Source organism: Bufo bufo, chromosome 1 (genome assembly GCF_905171765.1).
Source record: "Bufo bufo chromosome 1, aBufBuf1.1, whole genome shotgun sequence".
NCBI lineage: Eukaryota > Metazoa > Chordata > Amphibia > Anura > Bufonidae > Bufo > Bufo bufo.
This window is the reverse complement of record NC_053389.1, coordinates 650700232-650725521: the sequence shown is the minus strand read 5'-3', so window position 1 is coordinate 650725521 and position 25290 is coordinate 650700232. Positions and strand designations below refer to the sequence as shown.

Genomic DNA, 25290 nt, shown 5'->3' with positions numbered 1-25290 from the left:
AGCCTGTCTAACCTGACTGACAACCTGCAGCTGTGTGAGATTTCAGCAACAGCATGGAAGGAGGTGTACTGAAAGGACATTGTCAATTAAGTTAGGTGGGAGGAGGTTTAGTTTGGATTTTCAATATAACTACATCAGTCACATTTGGGCTAAGAGATTTGCTTAATAATGTGTGCAGCTTTTATTGTGAAATCTGGTAAAAGATCCTTTTTATGCGCGTAGGGTCGCAAGTGTTGCATCATAATATAAATGCTAAAATATAGCTATATTATGGGCATCTATAACCGATCCTAAAATTCTGTATTTCATTATGTATAACTTTAAAGGACAAAATGTATTAACAAACAATTAAGTTATCATTATGGTTGAATTTGGTTATTCTCTGATCTATATATTATAAATGCTTCTGACAACTTAATATAATGTGTTATTGCTTAAGTATTTATTCTCGTTTTACACCAGTTTAAACATAGAAGATCCATTTGTTATGACCTTACTGTATATACAGCATTAATATATTTTTAATTTGTCATTCAGGGTACTATGTTAGTATCGTAAAGGTTCTTTTAACACACTTTGCAGTAACACACTTTGGACATCCAAGGGTTCTGCTTGATTTCATCTGAAAAAGAAATAAAATAAAATACATTAAAAAAGCTGATTTTTTTTTAGAGAAATTCCACTAATTAGATCAAATCCTGTACATTTTTAATTTCGGGCAATATTTCTGAACTGACTTACAACTAATGAAATTGGGTTGTAGGTTTCACCTGCAATACTCACTATGGGTCAATTAAGAATCTCAAAAAATGCTTGCAAATCAGATGACTTTTTATTACTACCATCTTATTATCTCAACTGTCTATGAAGTCAACTGTCTATGGAATACATATGGCCATATAAGATATATAGGATGGGGTTATCTTCATGAGGCAGCCCTTTTAGGACTTCATGCATGCCTCCATATTATCACTCCATACAACCTCTAATTTGTAAAAAGCCATAATATGGTGCTTCAAGGGATGACTTATGATACCTTTATATGCCTCCATTTTTTTAAGAGGATTGCAGGTTTAGCAAATGTTAACTTTGCCAGTTAACTCATTAAATACACTGCACAGAATTTTTTCTTCTTCTTATGCATCACAGAAAATTGTGGCACGCTCCATGTAATTCTCAGTATTATTGTGAAAAACCATGTGACTTTGTATAGGCTTCATGCATGCTGATCTGCCATTTGCATGATGCCTGGGTACCATAAACTTCAAGAGGCAAACCTCATTAGCCAGAGCCCAAAAAAAAAAAAAAAAATTATTACATTCCAGGTAATATACAGTTTTACTACAGAAAATGTTTTAGTCACAATCTACAATGTTCTTAGGCCTGCAAATACAGCAAGATGACATCCTCAATTTCTATAGGTTTAAATATTCTTTAGCTTACATAGGAGAGTGAGATGGCAGGGATATTGTTTCTACCTTATTCTGTACCAGCTAGTATAAATATAAAAAAATGGACATGATAGATTTGTATATTTTTTTGTACATGCACTTGTACATTTACATACTCTTCATGTGTTTCATATATATTTTTCTACTGTATACTGTATCACTAAAATTAATTTTCCACAAAAGCTATATAAAAGTCCCCAAGTGTACATGAAAAAATATTGTATCATCAGTCCTGGAGTTTCAAGGCCAATGGCTGTGGATTGTTTGCCTCAGTGCTCTAGCATAATATTTGCTGCTTTATACTCTAGAAGTATTGTACATTCTTATAAAAAATACATTTTTTGGATTAAAATCAACATTAACCATAGGTCTGACATAAAAAAAAAACGTTGATTCTACGGCTGAAAGACAGTAGCGGTGCTGTACCCTGAAAAAAGAATATCCTTTTTTTGTAAAGCTCATACCAGATATGGAGCAGATGGCGATTTAGATTCGCACTACTGTATATCCCTATGGCCCCTTTCACACAAGTGAGTTTTCCGCGAGGGTGCAATGCGTGAAGTCAACGCATTGCACCCGCACTGAATCAGGACCCATTTATTTCTATTGGGCTGTGCACACGAGCGGTGATTTTCACGCATCACTTGTGCGTTGCGTGAAAATCGCAGCACGTTCTATATTCTACTTTTTCACGCAACGCAGGCCCCATAAAACTGAATGGGGCTGCGTGAAAATCGCAAGCATCCGCAAGCAAGTGCTGATGCGGTGCGATTTTCACACACGGTTGCTAGGAGACGATCGGGATGGGGACCCGATCATTATTATTTTCCCTTATAACATGGTTATAAGGGAAAATAATAGCATTCTTAGTAAAATAGTAAAATAGGGCTGGAGGGGTTAAAAAAATAAAATAATATCTCACCTTAATCCACTTGATCGCGCAGCCCGGCTTCTCTTCTGTCTTCTTCTTTGCTGTGCACAGGAAAAGGACCTTTGATGATGTCACTGCGCTCATCACATGGCCCGTCACATGATCCATCACCATGGTAAAAGATCATGTAATGGACCATGTGATGAGCGCAGTGAAGTCATCAAAGGTCCTATTCCTCAAAGAAGAAGACAGAAGAGAAGCGGGGCTGCGCGAACAAGTTACATTTTTTATTTTTATTTTTAACCCCTCCAGCCCTATTGTACTATGCATTCTGTATTAAGAATGCTATTATTTTCCCTTATAACCATGTTATAAGGGAAAATAATAAAATCTACACAACACCTAACCCAAACCCGAACTTCTGTGAAAAAGTCCGGGTTCGGGTCTGGGTACCAAACATGCCGATTTTTTCTCACACGCGTGCAAAACGCATTACAATGTTTTGCACCCGCGCGGAAAAAACGCGAACATGTAACGCAATCGCAGTGAAAACGGACTTGTTTTAGTGTCAAAATCACACCATTTTCCCTGAACGCATCCAGTCCCAATCCGCAACGCCCGTGTGAAAGGGGCCTATGTCTGTGTCCAGGGGTTGGGGTAATTTTTGAGTGACTAAAGAGACATGAGAATTATAGGTTTGCAAAGGATCCGGATGTAAGTATTTAAATAAAAAATGTTAATGAGAAAATAATAAATAAATATATTTCTAAGTCAAATAAGTAAACAATATGCAATAAATTATGATAGGGTTGTCATAAAATGTTTGAGTCATTTTCTGAATTGTAGCAATATCCTTATTATAATCTATGACTGGGATAAGAGCTTGATGGAGTAAAGTTGGTCATACACATTAACTTAATGTTGACCAAACCTGTCAAATTGGGGTTGTTCATCTTGGGGGGTGGGGGCTTTCTGCCAGACCCCCCAACATGGCCATACCTGCTCTTTGCTGCTGTGTTCCAGTTCCTTCAGTTCCCTGCCACTGCTACCTCACTCTGGTCTCCTCAACCCAGCAGTGAGTAGGCATGCTTTTATCCGCAAGGTCCACCATGTGGGTGAGTCTGGCAGAAAGGTGTCCGAAAGATGAACCACTCCTTTAAGGGATGGTGGGTGGAACAAGGGAACAAGAAGGATGGTGCCCTACTATGGGCACCAAGAGAAGATGTTTTGTCTTTATTATAATTGTTACATTACTTCACAGTCCTTATTATATTATTTTAATTATTAATTTTCTTCATTGTGTAGAATCCTTTACTAGAATTTTAATAAGGGCCCTGTATGGCCATACATGTACAACATCAGGTCATGGACAGAGGCACCTATTTTTTCTATGCTGTTGACGCTTGTTTTTATAGCCATCGTCATTTTGTTACTTCACATTTAAGTGCACAATTACGTGATCAAACCTGTTTTACCTACTCTCCGATTGGAAGTGTCTTAATTTCTTATCACAGAATTTCATCCACACGGGAGCGGATAAATAATTCATGTTACTAGCTCTTTGTTGTGTGTCCCTGAACTGTGCACAGAGCTCGAAGGCTGACAGCTGTGTCAGGACAAGCACCAAAGATCTGACATGACAAGTGACTAACAAGTTTCTTTCACTCTATAGTGATTGCAAACAATGGCACAAAGTACAAAAACCAAAATCCAACCAAAAAATGCTACACATTCTCAAAGTATGTGTGTGTCTGCAGTAAGCTTATTTCCAACCCATAACCTCTGGTCATTTTCTGTACTGCCCACCTCTTTTATTCTCCTCGCTAGTCTGGCCATTTACGCCTGTCCACGGATCAATATGAACAATTCTTGGAGAAATACGATGTCTCTATGGCAACCAAGCCACAAATTCTCAGTGGAAGGCAATGAGACCAGTTCTGAATTCTCCAGAGGTTTTCAGAGTTATAAGGAACAGTGTTTTAAAATTCAGGGATGGACACGCAGGGAAGACTGAGCAATTCATTGTTTACTGCCAATATAATGATACCATATTTGAAGAATCCTATTCTCAACCAGGATCTCTGTCATCAATTTTATTCAAAGCACAAGCCTGCCTCATATATCTCTTGCAAGGGAGAATGTGGTGTGTTGGACAGAATACAGTTTAAGGAAAATATCTAAAAATAAATATCTAAAAAAATAAATAAAAAATAATAAAATATATATATATAATCTAAAGATTTTGGAGAGTATTTGCCCTTGCATTTATTAAAGAATTGCATATGGGAAATTGAGTGCATATTGAATGCTTATTGACTGCACTATTAATAATAATTATGTGCATGTCGGTGGTTGCCATTTAATGTGTATCATTTGTAAAGTAAAGTACTGTAAGTTTTGACTAGACTCTATATCGCTAGGGATTACTGAAATGTATGGAGATTAAATTTTCAGTACATGTAAGGAAACCCAAGTCATGTTTTCTAATAATCAGTGAAACAGAACAGAATTTACAGGGGCAAGAAAGACATGTATACAAAATCAAAACAGTGCACTGGAAACCAAGTGGTACTATTTTCTATATAATAGTTTTTATTCCTTATAGAAAATTCCTGTAACAAATTAACGTCAATTACAAAGTAGACATTAAGCCCGTTACAATAACAGGCGCTAGAACAGTAGTGCATAAACATTGGTAGGAATAGTCTATATTAAATGGCAAGGGGACGGCTGGCACTGACTGGTGACTGAGACTGCTGGCACTGTGACTGGTGACTGTGGCAGGTGGCACTAACTGATGACTGAGAGCTGGCACTGACTGGTGGCTGAGACTGTTGGCACTGTGACTGGTGGCACTGACTGATGGCTGAGACGGCTGGCACTGACTGGTGGCTGAGACTGCTGGCACTGTGACTGGTGACTGTGGCAGGTGGCACTAACTGATGACTGAGAGCTGGCACTGACTGGTGGCTGAGACTGTTGGCACTGTGACTGGTGGCACTGACTGATGGCTGAGACGGCTGGCACTGACTGGTGGCTGAGACTGCTGGCAGCGGCTGCTGTCTGTGGCTGAGAGTGCTGGGACTGTGCGGCTCTGTGATGCACGGACAGTAATGGCGGCGCCTCGATGTGGAGAGCACACCATACCTGAGAGCGGCGACGGTGATTGGGCGGTGCGCAGGTGCGGGTGGCATGTGGAGCGCCGCGTGATGATTGGTCGGATCGCCACACATGCAAAGACACGCAGCCCTGAGCACGCACACAGGGCTTTTATTATAAGAGATAGCTTGTACCATTTATTCCCTCAAACACAATCTATAATAATAAAAGCCCTGTGTGCGTGCTCCGTGTACGTGCGTGCCGATAATTAAACTGCGCATTCGCGGTATGCCGACCAATCAGCTCACGCCACTCCACATGCTGCCTACACTGCCAACACTAGCACGCTGCCCAATCACCGCCGCCCCACACACAACCAAGCCACCCACACCAGCGCGCCAATCAATCATCACACGACGAGGTCTCAGCCATCCTTTCCTCTAAAATGAAATGGAACATGATCAAGATCATATATTTAGAGAAAAATGAATGATATCCTATTTTCATGTCATCTTAGCCTCCAGATGGAGCTGTTTCTTTGATAAAGCTCTATACACAGACATCAATAAAACAGCTCACTCTGGAGGCCAAGATGACATGAAAATAGGATATCATTAATTTTTCTCTGAATATATGATCTTGACCATGTTCCATTTCATTTTAGAGGAAAGGATGGCTGAGACCACCCCGTGTGATGATTGGTCGGCAGCGCGGTTGGTGCGGGGGGGGGGGGGCGCGCTGGTGTGGCCGGCGTGCAGAGCGCCGCGTGCTGATTGGGCGGCGCGCCACGCATGCGCAGTTTAATTATCGGGACACACGCCACCCTGAGCGCACACACAGGGCATTTTATTATATATATATATATATATATGTGTGTTTTCTTTTCTTATCTTTTTGTATGTACTGTTCTTTTTGTTGTGGTACATGTGACGTTGAGTCCATTTATTAGAGTCATCCTCCACACCCAGTATGCCCTCCTTCCTCCACTGACCAGAGCAGTAACATCTGGCGTCCCTGATTAGCACTTGGCAGGAGTAGCCAGGCTGCCTGGTGTGGTGGTCACAGCAGCTCCTACTCCCTTCAGAGGCAGGCTGTGTGATCAGGTTACAGAGCTCGCTATGGAGCTGCAGTGTGGAACAGCAGCAGAGGGGGTGAGGGACAGGTCAGAAGAAGAATCCACCAACATGCTGCCCGCCTGCTTCCTCCGGCACATGTGCTGCTGAGCCGGTCCGGTGTCAGTGCGCTGTCCTCTCAGACGGGCTGTTGACATGAAGTTACGGGCTGGTGTTGCTGAGCGGGTCCTTTGCCAGTGCGCTGCCCTCTCGGACAGGCTGGTGACATGAAGTTATGGGCTGGCACTGCTGAGCGGGTCCAGTGCCAGTGCGCTGCCCTCTCGGCAGTGGCGTGCCTAGGATGTTTGGCATCCGGGGTGGGTCTTTTCTCTGACACCCCTCCAATACTTAAAAAAATGGTACCCCCTCACAGTACTATTGCCCTCATTGTGCCCCCCTCACAGTAGTTATGCCCTCTCTGTGCCCCTTTCACAGTTGTAATGCCCTCTTTGTGCCCCTTTCACAGTTACCGTAATAATCCCTATTGTGCCCCCTTCATAGTAATAATCCCTATTGTGTCCCCTTCATAGTAATAATCCCTATTGTGCCTCCTTCATAGTAATAATCACCATTGTGTCCCCTTCATAGTAATAATGCCCAGTGTGCCCCCTTCCTAGTAATAATGCCCATTGTGCCCTCTTCACAATAATAATGCCCATTGTGCCCCCTTAATAGTAGTAATGCCCACAGTGCTAGTAATGGCCTCTGTGCCCCCTCCATAGTAGAAATCCCCAATGTGCCCCCTTCACAGTAATAATGCCCACTGGCGCCCCTTCACAGTAATAATGCCATCTGTGCCCCCTTCATTGTAGTAATGACCTCTGGCTCTGTGCCCCCTCCATAGTAAAAATGCCCATTGTGCCCCCTTCACATTAGTAATGTCCTCTGTGCCCCCCCCCATATTAGTAATGCCCTCTGCGCCCCCTCCAAAGTAATAAAGTCCTCTGTGCCCCCTCCATAGTAATAAAGTCCTATGTGCCCCCTCCTTAGTAATAAAGTCCTCTGTGCTCCCTCCTTAGTAATAAAGTCCTCTGTGCCCCCTCTGTATTAAAAAAAAAAAAAAAACACAGTAACTACTCACCTGTTCCTGTTCCTGAAGCTCACATACCTCTCTTCCCTGCAGGCACAGATCGCTCTGCAGCACTGAGCTTATGCAGATTTCTGGGCTGCAGACTCCACACACACGGGCCGGCAGAGCGATCAGTGTCTGCAGGCTGAATGGTGGAGCAGGGAGAAGTCTTCCTGAGCGGTGAGTGACAGGACCCAGCTCCCAGAGCTCCAGCAATGAGCGCTTCCATCTGTATTGAAGGAAGCGCTCATTGCTTCTGGCACCCCCCCCCCCCCTTTCTTAGTATGCTGGCTGGCACCCAGGAGCCGATGTGAGAGTAACAAGGGCATGAATGTGAGGCGGTGATTGGACGGCACTCTGGTGTGGGCGGTGCGGGCAATGCGTGGAGCGCCTTGTGCTGATTGGGTGGTGCGCCGCACATGCCCAGTGTAAAGATCGGCACACACGCATGGACACAGCGCATGCACATGGTGCTTTTATTATTATGGATGACAATGTGGAAAAAACATATGTTTTGTTACACCAGCCCCAGAATTGGAACAAAAATATCTAATTTACTTTATTACCAGATTTGTACTCGAATAACAACATTGGTGAACTCCTAGTAGGATGCTTACTACCAGATCAGGAGGGAGATCCCTCTCAATGTATTTATAACCCAAGGTTCTCATATTGGATAGGTTTTTAGAGAATTTTGAGGTTGATCTCATTTTAAATCTGTGTAAAAGAACAGAGGTATTGAGGATACTTTGAATTAATGATAAAATCTTTGGAGCAATGTATGAAATTTCTATGATAGAGACATGGCCTAGAAAATGTGCAAGTCCCAATTTCTCTTCAAAATTAAGAACATTGCCCCCTTTTCCAACACCCTCAGCACTTTTGTAAAATGTGGGCAGGGCATAGGCAGGATGTGGCCAACTTCTGCAGCCCAGCACAATTACCAATACTTGCATAATACCTCCTTGCTGGCATAGAGTTTGTTTCCTGAACACAGACCTCCAGAGGATGCACCAAACTTATTAAGAAGCATTTGCCTCTTACTCATTTTGGCACATTGTATGCTGCCAGCAAACACTTCTATTGAGACTGGTGTCAGAAACATCAGTCTACATTCCCACTGTATATCACAAAATCTCCCTCCAAACAACATATCAAATGGGGCCAAGTGACTTGTAGTCACTTCTAATGGATATTTTCAAGATCTTTCAAGTGTGCCCCAAAACTTAGATATACTGGGGGAGATTTACCAAACTGGTGTAAAATAGAACTGGCTTAGCTGCCCATAGCAACTAATCAGATTCCACCTTTCATCTTTCACAGCTCCTTTGGAAAATGAAAGGAGGAATCTGATTGGTTGCTATGAGCAACTAAGCCTGTTCTACTTTAAACCAGTTTGATCAATCTCCCCCACTGTGTTTTACCTTTGAATACCTAATAACATTGCTACATTTCCAAAATTTTAACTCCAGCAGCACAGAACCTAACTCATAGACTGTGTGTGGCACACTTATTAAGACTGGCGTTTTAGACGCCGGTCTTATAAAGGCCCCTAGCTGGCGATGGATCCACCAAAGTCATGAAGAGGCGCAGGCCTCTCCATAACTTCAGCACTTCCAGCTCTAGTTCTAAATGTAAGACAGCTTCCAAGCTATCTTATATTTAGACCATTTTCTACTCCTAAAATAGGCGTAGAAAATGGTGAATGAGATGGGCCTGCCGGCCCATCTCCTTCCCCGCCCACACCATGCCCACAATTTTAGACTTTGAGTGAGCGGGAAGAAGTCACAGATAGCGCCATCTGCACCTGATTAGTAAATGACCCCTATATGTCCAGGTGGTCCACATTCAAGAATGTTTCTGCAGCTGCATGGAGCCTATTGTCAGTGGTAGAAGGCTCCACATAGAGAAAGACAAGAACTTTTTTTTTTTTTTGCGTTTTCGTTTTGCACTCCCTGCCTTCCCAGAGCCATAACTTTTTTTTTGGTCTGTTCACATAGCCATATGAGGGCTTGATTTCTGCAGGACAAGTTGTACTTTCTAACGCCACCATTTAATATTGCATATGACGTAGTGGGAAGCAGGGAACAAATTCTAAATGGAGTGAAATTGCAAAAAAAAAGCAATTCCACCACAGTTTTACGGGTTTTTTATTTACAACGTTCGATGTATGATAAAACTGACTGGTTCCTTTTATTCTACAGGTCAGTATGAATCCGGAGATACCTTATATGTATAGTTTTTATTACATTTTGATAGCGATAAAAAAATAAAAAAGTGAGAAAAAAATCTGTTTTATTTTTTTGTCGACATATTTTGACCACTATAACTTTTTTGTAATTATGTGTACGGAGCTGTACTGGGGCTCAATTTTTGCGGGGTGATCTGAAATTTTCATTGATACCATTCTGGGGTGTGTATGACTTTTTGATCACTTTTTATTTAATATTTTGTAGAAAATGAAGCGACTAAAAACGGTGAATAGCCCATTTGAATGCTTTTTTCTGTTTTGCTGTTTGCCATATGGGGAATATATTTTTAAATTTTATTACTATGGCCATTTTCGCACATTGCCACACCCATGATGTGTATTTTTTTTTTTTGTGTTTATTTGAATTATTGGGGGTGATTTGAATTATTTTTTTACTTTTTTTTTTTTTTACACTTTTTTATAGTTTCCATAGGGAACTATAACATGCAATCATTAGATTGCTATTCTCATAGACTCCAATGCACTAGCAAATTGCTTGTTTCCTATGGAGCTCTATTACAGGCAAAGGCTCCATAGGAATTACTATGCAGCAGCCTCCTGTCATTCACAAAGCCGCACGGGGGAGCCTGAGCACCACCGGAAGCGTTCGCTTTTGGTTTTCATCGCGCTCAGATGCCATGGTCAGGATTGATCCGCATTACTGCCGGTTGCGGACATGAGCCGTGGGTGTTTGCTATAAGAAGCAGGCGGCCACCCGCTGCTATGGCGCCCGCAGTGCTAAGGAGCGGGCGCCATCTTTAAAGACCTAGCCAGCACCGTACTATTACGGCGCTGGTCGGGAAGGGTTAACCACACCTTCCTTCTCCATTGCTTTATACATGTGGTCCTTGAGCATTGTCTATTGTGATTATTTGGGTCCCAGGTAACTACAGGAGCTGCTGGGTCTTAGCAGAACTGTATCAACTCTGCAGTTCATGTCAGGAGGGTGAATTTTTCCTGTAACTGGGACTAATACGTCAGCACCTGGTGAAACCAGCAATAAAAATATACAATGACCTTATGAGGTGCAGAAAGGGTAAAATAAGACAATAAAAAATGTAATAATAATCATCATAATCATTACAATGCCACCACTAGTGCTTTCCAAAAATGTTAAAAACTTTTTTCAAACTTTTTTTAAATTTTCTCCACTATAAGAAAAAAAATGCCCCATGTAGCCCCCAAAAATTATTTAAATAATGAAGTCACTTAAAAAGTTATTTCCTACAGAATTAAGATCAACTGAACACTTCAATTAGAATTCAGTACAATGAGTTCTTAGATTGCAGTTCCAAAATGTTCCTTTGATCACTATTTTGAGATGAGTAAACAATGCCCACAGCACCCCTGCACATCACAGGGGAATGTGCAACCACTAATAACTGCTGTATCTAACCTGACGCTTGGATGCTTTATAACACATAGATATGAATGGGGTTATGTTGGCTTCAGCACAGTTTGAAGTATACAGAATATATGTCTTATGTTGCACTCTCATGTATGGTACATGTCTGGATGAACAAACTGCATCATAAATGTGCAACAACATAACTCTTACTGGAATATGAAAGAACATCTTGTATGGTAGCAGGCTGCACCATTTCACAGAAGATGAAATCTAAAGCCTTTTCCTTGGGGATCGGTCTGGTGACTGCTGTCAGCTGCCCTCTGTCAACACAACTACAAGACTTTGAAATTTCTTAACTAAGCTGACAGCAGAGAAGATGACTCACAGGTTTTGTGTTCACACAAATGCAAGATTTTAGGTGAATTATTTTTAACACAGTCGATTATAAATTGCGGTCACATGGCATCGTGGATGAAATATTTGCACCATATTATCTATCATAAGAAATGCACTTAAAAAGTATACAATTTAAGAAGACATTTCTTTGTGCACCAACTAGGCTGACATGATAAAACTGGAAAGTTTCCCAAAATTTGTTTCCGATTCGATTTGGTCAATTTAAATTTAATTCAATCTATATAAAGTCGACCTGAATTGAAAGTTCCCTAATTGCCCTGAAATGTATGACACTCTAGGCAGGGGCGTAACTACCATAGCAGCAGGCCATGAGACTGCTATGGGGTCCAGGGCAAGAGGGGGCCCAGTCTTAGTTGGGATTAACTACTCTTCTACTGGAGGTAAAAACTTGGTCAGGACTCTACCCTCTAAAGGAACAACTTTTAGCAAATGAGCAGAAACCCTTATGTCCTGTGTGGGACGCCTGGTTTGATCCTTGCTATGGGGCCCTTACTTCTCAATGTATGACACTGGCTCTGAGGTCTCCTAGGACTGTCTCTAACTCTTGTCAGGCTCTTTAAAGGGAATGTCCAGGAATTGATAATGATGACGTATCCTCAGTATAGGTTATCATTATCATATCGGTGGGGGTCAGAGTCCCAGCATCCCTGCTGATCAGCTATTTCACTGAAGCTCTGCTGAGCGCAGCTGGCTCCCAGCAGCTTGTTATTGCAGCTCAGCCCTATTGACTTGAATAGGGCTAAGCTGCAACTAGGCCATGTGACTGATGTATGGTGGCGTCACATGGCCTAGGAAGAGGTCAAGGTGCTCACTAAGGGTCTGGCCTCTTCTAACAGCTGATCGTCGGCAGTTCCGGCTGTCAGACCCCCACCAATCTGATATTGATGACTTATCCAGAAGAGCCTTTTGGGCTGATGTAGGCAGCATTCATACTGAGAAACGACAAAGTACCTTGTCCACACCAAAAAAGGGTACCTTCCCTTGTTTGGGATGTATACACTGTTCTAGTGTAATTAAAGGCGAATATTTCTCACATACAGGAAAGCAATTTCCTATTAAAGGATTCTATACATGCAACAGTAACTTTATCGTGTATCTATCGAAGTGTCCATGTGGCCTCCTATATATAGGAGAGACCTCTATGCGGATGAAGGACCGCTTCCCCAAGCATAAATCGACTATACGTAAAAAGAATCTGCTTCTACCAATCCCGTACCACTTTGATCGCTGCAATCATAATATCTCTCAGCTGCGCTTTCAGATTATCGAGCATGTGTCACAACCTCACAGAGGTGGTGACAGGGTTAAGATTTTAAAAAAACGTGAATCCTATTGGATTCATACTCTACAAACACTGGAGCCCAAGGGTTTGAACCGGGAGTATGATCTCCACAGTTTCTTATAATCTCCAGCCTCCCATATATATTATATATATTTTGTATATTTATTATTTGTCATCATTGTTTTCTATATATAGCATGTGCAATTTGTTGAAATTTTACAATAAGCTTTATCTTTTTATTTTTAGAAAACTTGAAGCGGCACCACTTCATCTTGAATTCTCTTCTAGTTTTGCTACATTGTTACAAAGAAATAATTGGTATCTAATCATTATTATTCTTACTATGATGTTTGTTGCGGCTGGGATCAGTTCTTCATTTTTTTTCTGTTTTTCATTTTCTCTGCTTTTGTTTACTCCATCACCATGGTTACGTGATGTCATTTCCGCCTTGGCGGACTATTTAAATTCCGCATGTTCATTATGTTTGTATGCTATATCCATTGTTTGAGAAAAGCTCCCGATGTGAGCCGAAACGCGTCACAGAGTATTGTATGTGACTAATAAAGACATCATCCTTTGAATATTAACAGTGAGTGCCGGTCTTTCTTTATCCAGAAGATAGGTCATTAATATAAATTCCTCAGAAAACCTCTTTAATGTCAAGATAGCATAAGTAATGTCAAAGTAACAGCGACATATATGTCTACGGAAAAATGGATCGTAGATGGTAGTAACAAACAGTCTGTTAATAATAACACACTGTACCATCAGATTTTATTTTTAAATGATAAAACAGGCCAAAAATGATAAACTTTGGTGGCAAATATCTTCTTCTAACCTTTAAAATGGTGGCCACCATTTTGAGCAATCCATGCAGGACAAATAACAGAAGGTTCAAATTTGCCAAAATTAGAAATTTTGGTAAAATGTGTAATAATTTTTATCCATATAGAATCAATACGCTCAGATCTGGTGACAAGTAATGTGTGTTGGTCTGACTTCAAATGAATTACACTTCTGTGTGGACAGTTTGCCTGTGTCAGCCTCTCTAAAATCAACTCTATATTTAGTCATTCTAATACAGCCGACAAGTGCATGCTCAGAGGTTGGACCATATATCTGAAAAAGACTTTAGTCTAAAACTAATTATAATGAAGTGGTAGTGTCAGCTTTCTTTTTAAGTCATAAAGCCTTCGGCCAATCTGAGACGTGAATTCTTGATGAAAGAGCAAAATTAATAATATCTGCACTGCTTGACCATTAGAGGTGATTACTAATTTGCTGCAGTAGCTACTAAAAAAGGTATTAGACTGTTGCATTTTATGAGGAAGGATAATTGATAGCATATTTGTCCAACTTTTACTTACCTGGGCTATCTGCGTCCTCCAGTACACTCTTTTCTATGATGGACTCTGGCTCTTGGAAGTTTACAGCCTTTTCACTTTTTGATGAGGCATCAGGGGCTACAAATTAAATAGAGGCAGTGTTATATTAGAAAACATTATAAATACAATAAAAAAGGTAATATAATTAAGAATAGTTACACCATACATAAAAGTGTGATTTATGTTTTTTTTTACTCATATTTATAATTTCCTTTACTAGCAGAAGGACCCGGCTTCGCACGGGTATATTTAATTTAATGTTTGTGTGTCGTTAAAAGATATTGACAGTATCCCCATAACAGTAACCTCTACAGTCCCCCGCTCCTTTAACAGTGAACTCCACAGTCCTCCACCACTTAACACTGACCCCCCCACAGTGCCCAGCCACTTTAAAATGGGACCTCCACAGCAGCCCATCCCCTTAACTTTGGCCTTCACAGCAGCCCGCCCCTTTAAAAGTGAGTTTCACAGCACCCCACTCCCTTGACAGTGACCTCCTCAGGGGCACTCCCCCTTAACAGTGACCTCCACAGTACCCCGCTGCCTAACAGTGACCTCACAGTACCTGTTGCCTTAACAGTGACCTCCACAGTAGTTTCCCCTTTATTAGTGGCCCCTGCCCCCTTAACAGTGACCTACTCAGTGTCCGCCCCTTCATCAAATACCTCCACAGTGACCTGCCCCTTTAACAGTAACATCCATAGTGAACGCCTCTTTAACAGTGACTTCCACAGTGCCCGCCCCTTTAACAGTGACCTCCACAGCGCCCTGCCCCTTTAATGCTAGGGCTACATGACGACATGTGTTGCATTACATTCTGTCTAAACAATTTTTATGATGATAGGCTATGGTGTCGCACTGCGACGTGTGACATGCTGTGACTGCGACACGAAAGTCCAAGATGGATTTTTCTGTGACTGTCACATCACAGTCACAGCATGTCACATGTCGCAGTGCAACACCATAGACTATCATTATAAAAATTGTTGCGCGACATTGGTGCGACATCAGTGTAGAGGGCTACACGACTTATTGTCACGCGACACATGTCGTCGTGTAGCCCTAGCCTAAAGCTGACCTACAGAAGTGAAGAAAAATGGCTTAATTGTTATGGAAACCTGGAGTAAAACTGCGTGTATGTGGAGACTAAGGGCCTCCGAGCTTCTATTGGACATGTGACAGTGTGTATGGCAGTTGGGATATGAAGAGAAAGACTTGCAGGCTTGTATTGGCTAATGCAGGTCATTTTTGGGGAATATCTCAAGAACGGTACGTCCTAGAGAGCTGAAACCCCCACAAGATTTCTTTCCAGGTAGCAAGGGATGTGTATACCAAGTGTCATTGAAATTGATGGTTGCGTTTTTGAGTGATCGCGGAACATACATACATACATACACACACACATATATACATCCTCCTTTATATATATACAGTGGGATGCGAAAGTTTGGGCAACCTTGTTAATCGTCATGATTTTCCTGTATAAATCGTTGGTTGTTACGATAAAAAATGTCAGTTAAATATGTCATATAGGAGACACACACAGTGATATTTGAGAAGTGAAATGAAGTTTATTGGATTTACAGAAAGTGTGCTATAATTGTTTAAACAAAATTAGGCAGGTGCATAAATTTGGGCACCACAAAAAAGAAATGAAATCAATATTTAGTAGATCCTCCTTTTGCAGAAATTACAGCCTCTAAACACTCCTGTAGGTTCCAATGAGAGTCTGGATTCTGGTTGTAGGTATTTTGGACCATTCCTCTTTACAAAACATCTTTAGTTCATTCAGGTTTGATGGCTTCCGAGCATGGACAGCTCTCTTTAAGTCACACCACAGATGTTTTATTATATTCAGGTCTGGGGACTGAGATGGCCATTCCAGGACGTTGTACTTGTTCCTCTGCATAAATGCCTTAGTGGATTTTGAGCATTGTTTAGGGTCGTTGTCTTGTTGAAAGATCCAGCCCCGGCGCAGCTTCAGCTTTGTCACCGATTCCTGGACATTGGTCTCCAGAATCTGCTGATACTGAGTGGAATCCATGCGTCCCTCAACTTTGACAAGATTCCCAGTCCCTGCACTGACCACACAGCCCCACAGCATGATGGAACCACCACCATATTTTACTGTAGGTAGCAGGTGTTTTTCTTGGAATGCTGTGTTCTTTTTCCTCCATGCATAACGCCCCTTGTTATGGCCAAATAACTCAATTTTAGTTTCATAAGTCCACAGCACCTTATTCCAAAATGAAGCTGGCTTGTCCAAATGTGCTTTAGCCCACCTCAAGCGGCACTTTTTGGGCTGTGGGCAGAGAAAAGGCTTCCTCTGCATCACTCTCGCATACAGCATCTCCTTGTATAAAGTGCGCCGAATGGTTGAACGATGCACAGTGACTCCATCTGCAGCAAGATGATGTTGTAGGTCTTTGGTGCTGGTCTGTGGGTTGACTCTGACTGTTCTCACCATTCGTCGCTTCTGTCTATCCGAGATTTTTCTTGGTCTGCCACTTCGAGCCTTAACTTGAACTGAGTCTGTGGTCTTCCATTTCCTCAATATGTTCCTAACTGTGGAAACAGACAGATGATATCTCTGAGACAGCTTTCTGTATCCTTCCCCTAAACCATGTTGGTGAACAATCTTTGTCTTCAGGTCATTTGAGAGTTGTTTTGAGACCCCCATGTTGCTACTCTTCAGAGAAAATTAAAAGAGGCGGGAAACTTACAATTGACCCCCTTAAATACTCTTTCTCATAATTGGATTCACCTGTGTATGTAGGTCAGGGGTCACTGAGCTTACCAAGCCAATTTGAGTTCCAATAATTAGTTCTAAAGGTTTTGGAATCAATAAAATGACAACAGTGCCCAAATTTATGCACCTGCCTAATTTTGTTTAAACAATTATAGCACACTTTCTGTAAATCCAATGAACTTCATTTCACTTCTCAAATATCACTGTGTGTGTCTCCTATATGATATATTTAACTGACATTTTTTATCGTAACAACCAACGATTTATACCCGAAAATCATGACGATTAACAAGGTTGCCCAAACTTTTGCATCCCACTGTATATATACACTGCTCAAAAAAATAAAGGGAACACAAAAATAACACATCCTAGATCTGAATTAATTAAATATTCTTCTGAAATACTTTGTTCTTTACATAGTTGAATGTGCTGACAACAAAATCACACAAAAATTAAAAAATTGAAATCAAATTTTTCAACCCATGGAGGTCTGGATTTGGAGTCACCCTCAAAATGAAAGTGGAAAAGCACACTACAGGCTGATCCAACTTTGATGTTATGTCCTTAAAACAAGTCAAAATGAGGCTCAGTAGTGTGTGTGGCCTCCACGTGCCTGTATGACCTCCCTATAATGCCTGTGCATGCTCCTGATGAGGTGGCGGACGGTCTCCTGAGGGATCTCCTCCCAGACCTGGACTAAAGCATCTGCCAACTCCTGGACAGTCTGTGGTTCAACGTGACGTTGGTGGATAGAGCGAGACATGATGTCCCAGATGTGTTCAATTGGATTCAGGTCTGGGGAACGGGCGGGCCAGTCCATAGCATCAATGCCTTCGTCTTGCAGGAACTGCTGACACACTCCAGCCACATGAGGTCTAGCATTGTCTTGCATTAGGAGGAACCCAGGGCCAACCGCACCAGCATATGGTCTCACAAGGGGTCTGAGGATCTCATCTCGGTACGTAATGGCAGTCAGGCTACCTCTGGCGAGCACATGGAGGGCTGTGCGGCCCTCCAAAGAAATGCCACCCCACACCATTACTGACCCAATGCCAAACCGGTCATGCTGGAGGATGTTGCAGGCAGCAGAACGTTCTCTACGGAGTCTCAAGACCCTGTCACGTCTGTCACATGTGCTCAGTGTGAACCTGCTTTCATCTGTGAAGAGCACAGGGCGCCAGTGGCGAATTTGCCAATATTGGTGTTCTCTGGAAAATGCCAAACGTCCTGCACGGTGTTGGGCTGTAAGCACAACCCACACCTGTGGACGTCGGGCCCTCATATCACCCTCATGGAGTCTGTTTCTGACCGTTTGAGCAGACACATGCACATTTGTGGCCTGCTGGAGGTCATTTTTCAGGGCTCTGGCAGTGCTCCTCCTGTTCCTCCTTGCACAAAGGCGGAGGTAGCGGTCCTGCTGCTGGGCTGTTGCCCTCCTACGGCCTCCTCCACGTCTTCTGATGTACTGGCCTGTCTCCTGGTAGCGCCTCCATGCTCTGGACACTACGCTGACAGACACAGCAAACCTTCTTGCCACAGCTCGCATTGATGTGCCATCCTGGATAAGCTGCACTACCTGAGCCACTTGTGTGGGTTGTAGACTCCGTCTCATGCTACCACTAGAGTGAAAGCACCGCCAGCATTCAAAAGTGACCAAAACATCAGCCAGGAAGCATAGGAACTGAGAAGTGGTCTGTGGTGACCACCTGCAGAACCACTCCTTTATTGGGGGTGTCTTGCTTATTGCCTATAATTTCCACCTGTTATCTATCCCATTTGCACAACAGCATGTGAAATTGATTGTCACTCAGTGTTGCTTCCTAAGTGGACAGTTTGATTTCACAGAAGTGTGATTGACTTTGAGTTACATTGTGTTGTTTAAGTGTTCCCTTTATTTTTTTGAGCAGTGTATATATATAAATATATACAGTACAGATCAAAAGTTTGGACGCACCTTCTCATTTAAAGAGTTTTCTTTATTTTCATGACTATGAAGGCATCAAAACTATGAATTAACACATGTGGAATTATATACATAACAAACAAGTGTGAAACAACTGAAAATATGTCATATTCTAGGTTCTTCAAAGTAGCCACCTTTTTCTTTGATTACTGCTTTGCACACTCTTGGCATTCTCTTGATGAGCTTCAAGAGGTAGTCCCCTGAAATGGTCTTCCAACAGTCTTGAAGGAGTTCCCAGAGATGCTTAGCACTTGTTGGCCTTTTTGCCTTCACTCTGCGGTCCAGCTCACCCCAAACCATCTCGATTGGGTTCAGGTCCGGTGACTGTGGAGGCCAGGTCATCTGGCGCAGCACCCCATCACTCTCCTTTATGGTCAAATAGCCCTTACTTTCAAAGTTTTCCCAATTTTTCGGCTGACTGACTGACCTTCATTTCTTAAAGTTTTGATGGCCACTCGTTTTTCTTTACTTAGCTGCTTTTTTCTTGCCATAATACAAATTATAACAGTCTATTCAGTAGGACTATCAGCTGTGTATCCACCTGACTTCTCCTCAACGCAACTGATGGTCCCAACCCCATTTATAAGGCAAGAAATCCCACTTATTAAACCTGACAGGGCACACCTGTGAAGTGAAAACCATTTCAGGGGACTACCTCTTGAAGCTCATCAAGGGAATGCCAAGAGTGTGCAAAGCAGTAATCAAAGCAAAAGGTGGCTACTTTGAAGAACTTAGAATATGACATATTTTCAGTTGTTTCACACTTGTTTGTTATGTATATAATTCCACATGTGTTAATTCATAGTTTTGATGCCTTCAGTGTGAATCTACAATTTTCATAGTCATGAAAATAAAGAAAACTCTTTGAATGAGAAGGTGTGTCCAAACTTTTGGTCTGTACTGTATATATATATATATATACATGGCCTGTCACTTACCAGTAGGAGGAGCTCCCGGCTGGACCTGTCACTTACCAGTAGGAGGAGTTCCCGACCGGACGCAGACCATCGCAGCTCGCAGGTAAGTATAATGGTTCTACAAATTGCTAAGTAACCATGGCAACCGGAACTGCAGTAGCGTCCTGGTTGCCATGGTTACCGATCGGAGCCCCAGCGATTAAACTGGGACTCCGATCGGTACACTCCGCTGCCACCAATGATAGGGGGGAGATTTTAATTAGGAGGGGGAGGGAGGGGGGAGGCCCACTGGCCACCAACGAGTTAACTACAGGGGAGGGAGGGGGGCCGGCCACACTGGCCACCAATGAGTTAACTACAGGGGAGGGGGGGCCCACTGGCCACCAATGAGTTAACTACAGGGGAGGGGGGGGCCCACTGGCCACCAATGAGTTAACTACAGGGGGGGGGGCCGGCCGCACTGGCCACCAATGAGTTAACTACAGGGGAGGGAGGGGGGGGCCGACCACACTGGCCACCAATGTGTTAACTACAGGGGGGGGGGGCTGCCCCCTGCTGCCTGGAAGCACCTGCCAGGCAGCAGGGGGCAGTCATGTACACAGTTCTTTTAGTATATTCTAACCTGAAGCGTCCCCATCACCATGGGAACGCCTCTGTGTTAGAATATACTGTCGGATTTGAGTTTCACGATGTAACTCAAATCCGACGGTATATTCTAACATAGAGGCGTTCTCATGGTGATGGGGACGCTTCAAGTTAAAATATACCATCGGATTGGAGAAAACTCCGATCTGATGGTATATTAACTCCTGACTTTACATTGAAAGTCAATGGGGGACGGATCCGTTTGAAATTGCACCATATTGTGTCAACGTCAAACGGATCCGTCCCCATTGACTTGCATTGTAATTCAGGACGGATCCGTTTGGCTCCGCACGGCCAGGCGGACACCAAAACGACTTTTTTTTCATGTCCGTGGATCCTCCAAAAATCAGGGAAGACCCACGGACGAAAAAACGGTCACGGATCACGGAAAAACGGAACCCCGTTTTGCGGACCGCAAAAAAATACGGTCGTGTGCATGAGGCCTTATCTGAATATTCTATATATGTATGGTAGGTGCTGGTTCTCTTAGTCATGTTCTTCAAACCACTCCTATGCAATTTTTGCAGTGTAGCAGGGTAAATTATTGTTGCAAAAGAGGCCATTTCCATTAAGGAATACCATAAAAAAAAGTGCACAGTACATGGTCTCTGACAAGTTAAATGGTAACTATCAAAGAAACATCCACATGAATGTCAGGACCCAATGTACCCTAGCAAAACAGTTCCCAGAGCACCACACTGCCTCCTTTGGCTTGCCTTCTTCTGTAGTTCTTCAGGGCGACATCTCTTCCATAGGTAAGTTATGCACAAGATTTAAACAAAAAAATAAATAAAAATAGACTCCTCAGACCAGACCGTCTGCTTCCATTTCTCCATGGTCTGATGCTCACCTGCCACTATAGGTGCATTCAGCTGTGGACAGAGGTTAGCACTGGCACTGGATTTTAAAAAAATAAAATTGTGCTACAGTAGTTCTTCTGCGGAATCAGACTAGGCGGGCTAGCCTTTGTTTTCCACCCATATCAGTGAAGCTTGGTCACCCAGGACCCTGTTGCTGGTTAAACAATTGACCTTCCTTGGACCACTTTTGCTAGGCTAGGTAATAAGCACTGCATGTTCATAACACCCCTTAAGACCTGCACTTTTGTATCATTCAATATCACATAATAAGTAAGTGAAACAGAATGTCTGAAATCTTTGCTAATTTATTGAAATGGAAATACTAAAATCTTGCATTAACATAAGTATTAAGACCCTTTACTCAGGACTTTCATTTAAGAATTGTAGAGGCCACAGTCCTCTTGAGAACTTTCAGCGCAGCAGAAATGATTTTGTACCCTTCTCCAGATTTGTGCCTCCACACAATCTTGTCTCTGTGCTCTACAGTCAGTTTTTTCCTCCTTATGACTTGTTTTTTGCTCTGATATGCATCAGAGACCTTATATAGAAAGAGCTGTCTTTCCGAATCATGTCCAATAAACTGAATTTACTGAGTGCAGATTTATGGGGAAAACTTTATTTTTTTATTTTATTTTACCACAATGCCATAAGGGTGCAATAAGTCAAAGTGTCTCAAATGCATAGTGTGTTTGTATATGTATGAAGGCCGATTTATTGGCCTGTATTTGTGGGAGGGGCAGCAGCAGCCTTCATTAACCTCACAGGTGTTCCCCTCTGGGCTCAGCGTCGGTGTTGTGTAGTAGTGTGCTGCCAGAGCTTCGGTGCGGCACGTGTGCAGGACCAGCTACATCGATATGTACTCAGCGTCAAGGAATCAGCCGATTTCCTCCCGACTTTGCGCAGCACCTTCTTCTTGCAGTCCGGTGGTCGGTGTGTCGGCTCCTTAGGTTAGGAGGAGCAGCCTCGCACAGGAACAGTCTGCCTGGCAGCCCGCGATTGGCTCGCACGCGGCAGGACCTTTAGGGCGCAGGATTCGGTTATTCCTGTTTAATGTCTTGCACGGGCCGCCCTGCTATGAGAGAGGCAGGGTGGGGAAGGGAAGGGGGGGTGATATGGGGAAGGTTTTAAACCCGTGTTGCAGTGGTTCCTTTTCTGCGTCACGTCGTCGCACCAGCTGTTTTAGGTTATGGTGGTATGGTCCATGCTTATGCCTGGGCAAGCCGCTGTGGCCCATGCCGCCCCGCTTGCTGGGGGATACGAACTGACAGCTTACCCAACTACAGCAGCATTGGTCTATCTTATATGTAAGCTTTGAAGAGAAAAAAAATTTTGATATTTTATTTTTTTCATAAAAACATATGCTCAGTGGTAGACAAGGAGTCACTCTGGTTGGTCACTACACCCTCACCATATTCAGTGCCTATGCATGTCTCACTTCCACGGTTTAAACCGAGCCAGTGAGTAACAGTCACGGGGGCCGCGGTAGTTGGGCTCGTGTTATTTCAGGGCTTTCCTCCGGTTCCGTCGGTCATCTTTCTTGGTGGCAAGTGGCATTTGTTGGTCACGCATACTCATATGCGTCAGTCACGCATACTCGAGTTGTCCAAAATGTCTGTTTATCATCAACAGTTTCAACATGTCGCATGCGTCTGACATAGTGGAAGCTTCCGTGGATGAGAATGTTGGATGTCAGAGGGTGGCAGTGCTCCGTCGCTCCAAAGCTGGACCATTCCCAAGCTCACGTCGGAGTTGTTGAAAAGAGGTATTCCTTTCTCGGCCACTGCTAGGAAGGCAGAGCTGCTCGTGGCGGGTACAGCTGGTCCTAGCCAAGAGGAGGTTTCTATGGCCACAACACAGACTTCTCTTTCACAGTTGCATGTTATGATCAATAACTTGATGTCCTCAATCACCAATATTCAGGCGAGGTTGGAGACAGTGGAGTCTCGGGGTGCAGTTGTCGCTCATCCTCCACCAGATGTACCTGTCGCCTCCACATCCGCCGTAGGTTGCTCAGGTACAATGTCCCCGGTGCCCAACGTCACACCTGCTCATTTCATTCCTGCGAATATCAAGAAGGACATACTTGAGGGTAGAGATGTGAATCTAGCTTCCTTACTGATTGCCACTTGAGATCTCTTTGATAACAAAGTTATTGCCTGTGGCGACGTTTCGGTGGTTCTCAAGAGCCGCGACCAGAGGCTCAATCGGAAGCTAATGATTCCGGAATTTGTTCTAGCGTTCAGCTTGTACAGGGATGTCATCTGCTCAGTCCGTCGGGACAGGAGAGAGGAGTTGGATCTCTATCTTTATAGAGTCACTAATTTGGGACATAAGAATGGCGGTGCAGCGTTTTGCGAGTACCATTGTTCTTTTTCTGCGAAATCAGCGGCAGCACTTAGTCAGTTTCCGTTTACCACTAATTGGGCCAACATAGACACTGAGATCTTCTGCAGACACTTTGCTGGGCTTAAAGCCCCATTGTGTTCTCTGTGTCAGTCTATATTTCATACGGCCGAATGGTGTCATAGTGAAACCGCCGTCTTGGAGTCGAGATTCAAAGTCTCTGCAGCCGGTCCTTCGGATGCTCACAGGGGTACCAGCACAGTGGATAAGTTAGGTCGCCCTATTAAACATTTTGGAAGATCCTAGATTTGCAACAACTTCAATTTCTCAGCTTGTAATTACAGCCAATGTCATCTGCTTCATGTCTGCACCAATTGTTTCAGAGCAGAGGATGATTTTTGCTGATTGAACGTCCGGGACGTACACCTCAGGGGCTTGAAACCTTACGAGCAGTTTTCTCCCAGCTAGGTGTTCCTGTGTCACCCAGGAAGGTTGAGGGCCCATCCACCGTTATCACGTTCCTGGGCATCGTGCTATATTCAGGGAACATGTTAGCCAGACTGCCTGAAGACAAACTGGTGAGGATTAAGGAAGTCATCCACAAGTTCACAGTAGTGAGGGTGGCGACGAAGGCGGACTTACAGTGGTTATTGGGGATGTTAAACTTTGCTACGCGCATTATTCCACAGGGTAGGTCATTCATTTCCCGTCTGTTGGCTTCTCTTCCCGCAGCACAACATCAGGATAGCCCAGTACAGCTAGATGGCCAGGCAGTGGCAGATCTACTCATGTGGGACCAGTTCCTGAGTCAGTGGAACGGGATTTCTTTTTTCATCCCCACTGCTTCTAGTTCGTCTCCCATGGTCTTTTCTGATGCCTCTGCTGGCACTGGTTTTACAGCCATTTTTGGCACCCACTGGATGGCCGGGACATGGCCCGCAAAAGTTAGACAGATCCTGGATTTTCTACAGACTTCAGCCTTGTTTGAACTGTACCCCATAGTGGCTGCCGCATACATTTGGGGTAGCTCATGGGCCAATTCCATGATTGTGTTAATTTCAGATAATTCAGCCACAGTGGACATTTTAACAAAAGGTAGATCTAAATCCCCACACATTATGTCTTTCATGAGATGTTTAGTGCAGTTCTCGTTACAATACCACTTTCACTACTGTTGTTCCCATGTCTGAGGTACACAGAACGTGGCGGCTGACTCGTTGTCACGGGATAACGTCTCCCTCTTTTCCCAGGTCATGCCAGAGGTGGACGTCACAGGGGCCTCGATTCCTCCTTACTCAGCGTTAGTTCTGGACTAGCAAACCATCTGGTTACTGCACACAGCCTGGTAGCCAGGTCACTGTTATCTCTCACAGCTAGGAGTTACAACACAGGTTTGGATCTGTTTGTCAGGTTTTAGGAGAGATACCCCCAGGGAAATACTAGCTTTATAGATATATTTTGGCGTTCATTGGATACTGCCACTTGGAATTGAAGTTGTCCCACAACACTGTTCGGTCCTACCTGGCTG

At 43.3% G+C, this 25290-nt stretch overlaps 1 protein-coding gene across 4 annotated transcripts in view; it reads right to left on the bottom strand.

The window, feature by feature from the left end:
• Positions 1 to 524: 524 nt before the first annotated feature.
• Positions 525 to 25290, bottom strand: part of WDR72 (WD repeat domain 72) — a 474126-nt gene continuing 449360 nt past the window's right edge. For all 4 annotated transcript variants that reach the window (XM_040413935.1, XM_040413933.1, XM_040413934.1 and 1 more), the window contains exons 19-20: positions 14268 to 14363; positions 525 to 622 (exon numbers count right to left, since the gene is read on the bottom strand). In XM_040413935.1, the coding sequence (XP_040269869.1) occupies positions 567 to 622; positions 14268 to 14363 (152 nt within the window). In that variant the 3' untranslated portion in view covers positions 525 to 566. The remainder of the gene's footprint in view (positions 623 to 14267; positions 14364 to 25290) is intronic.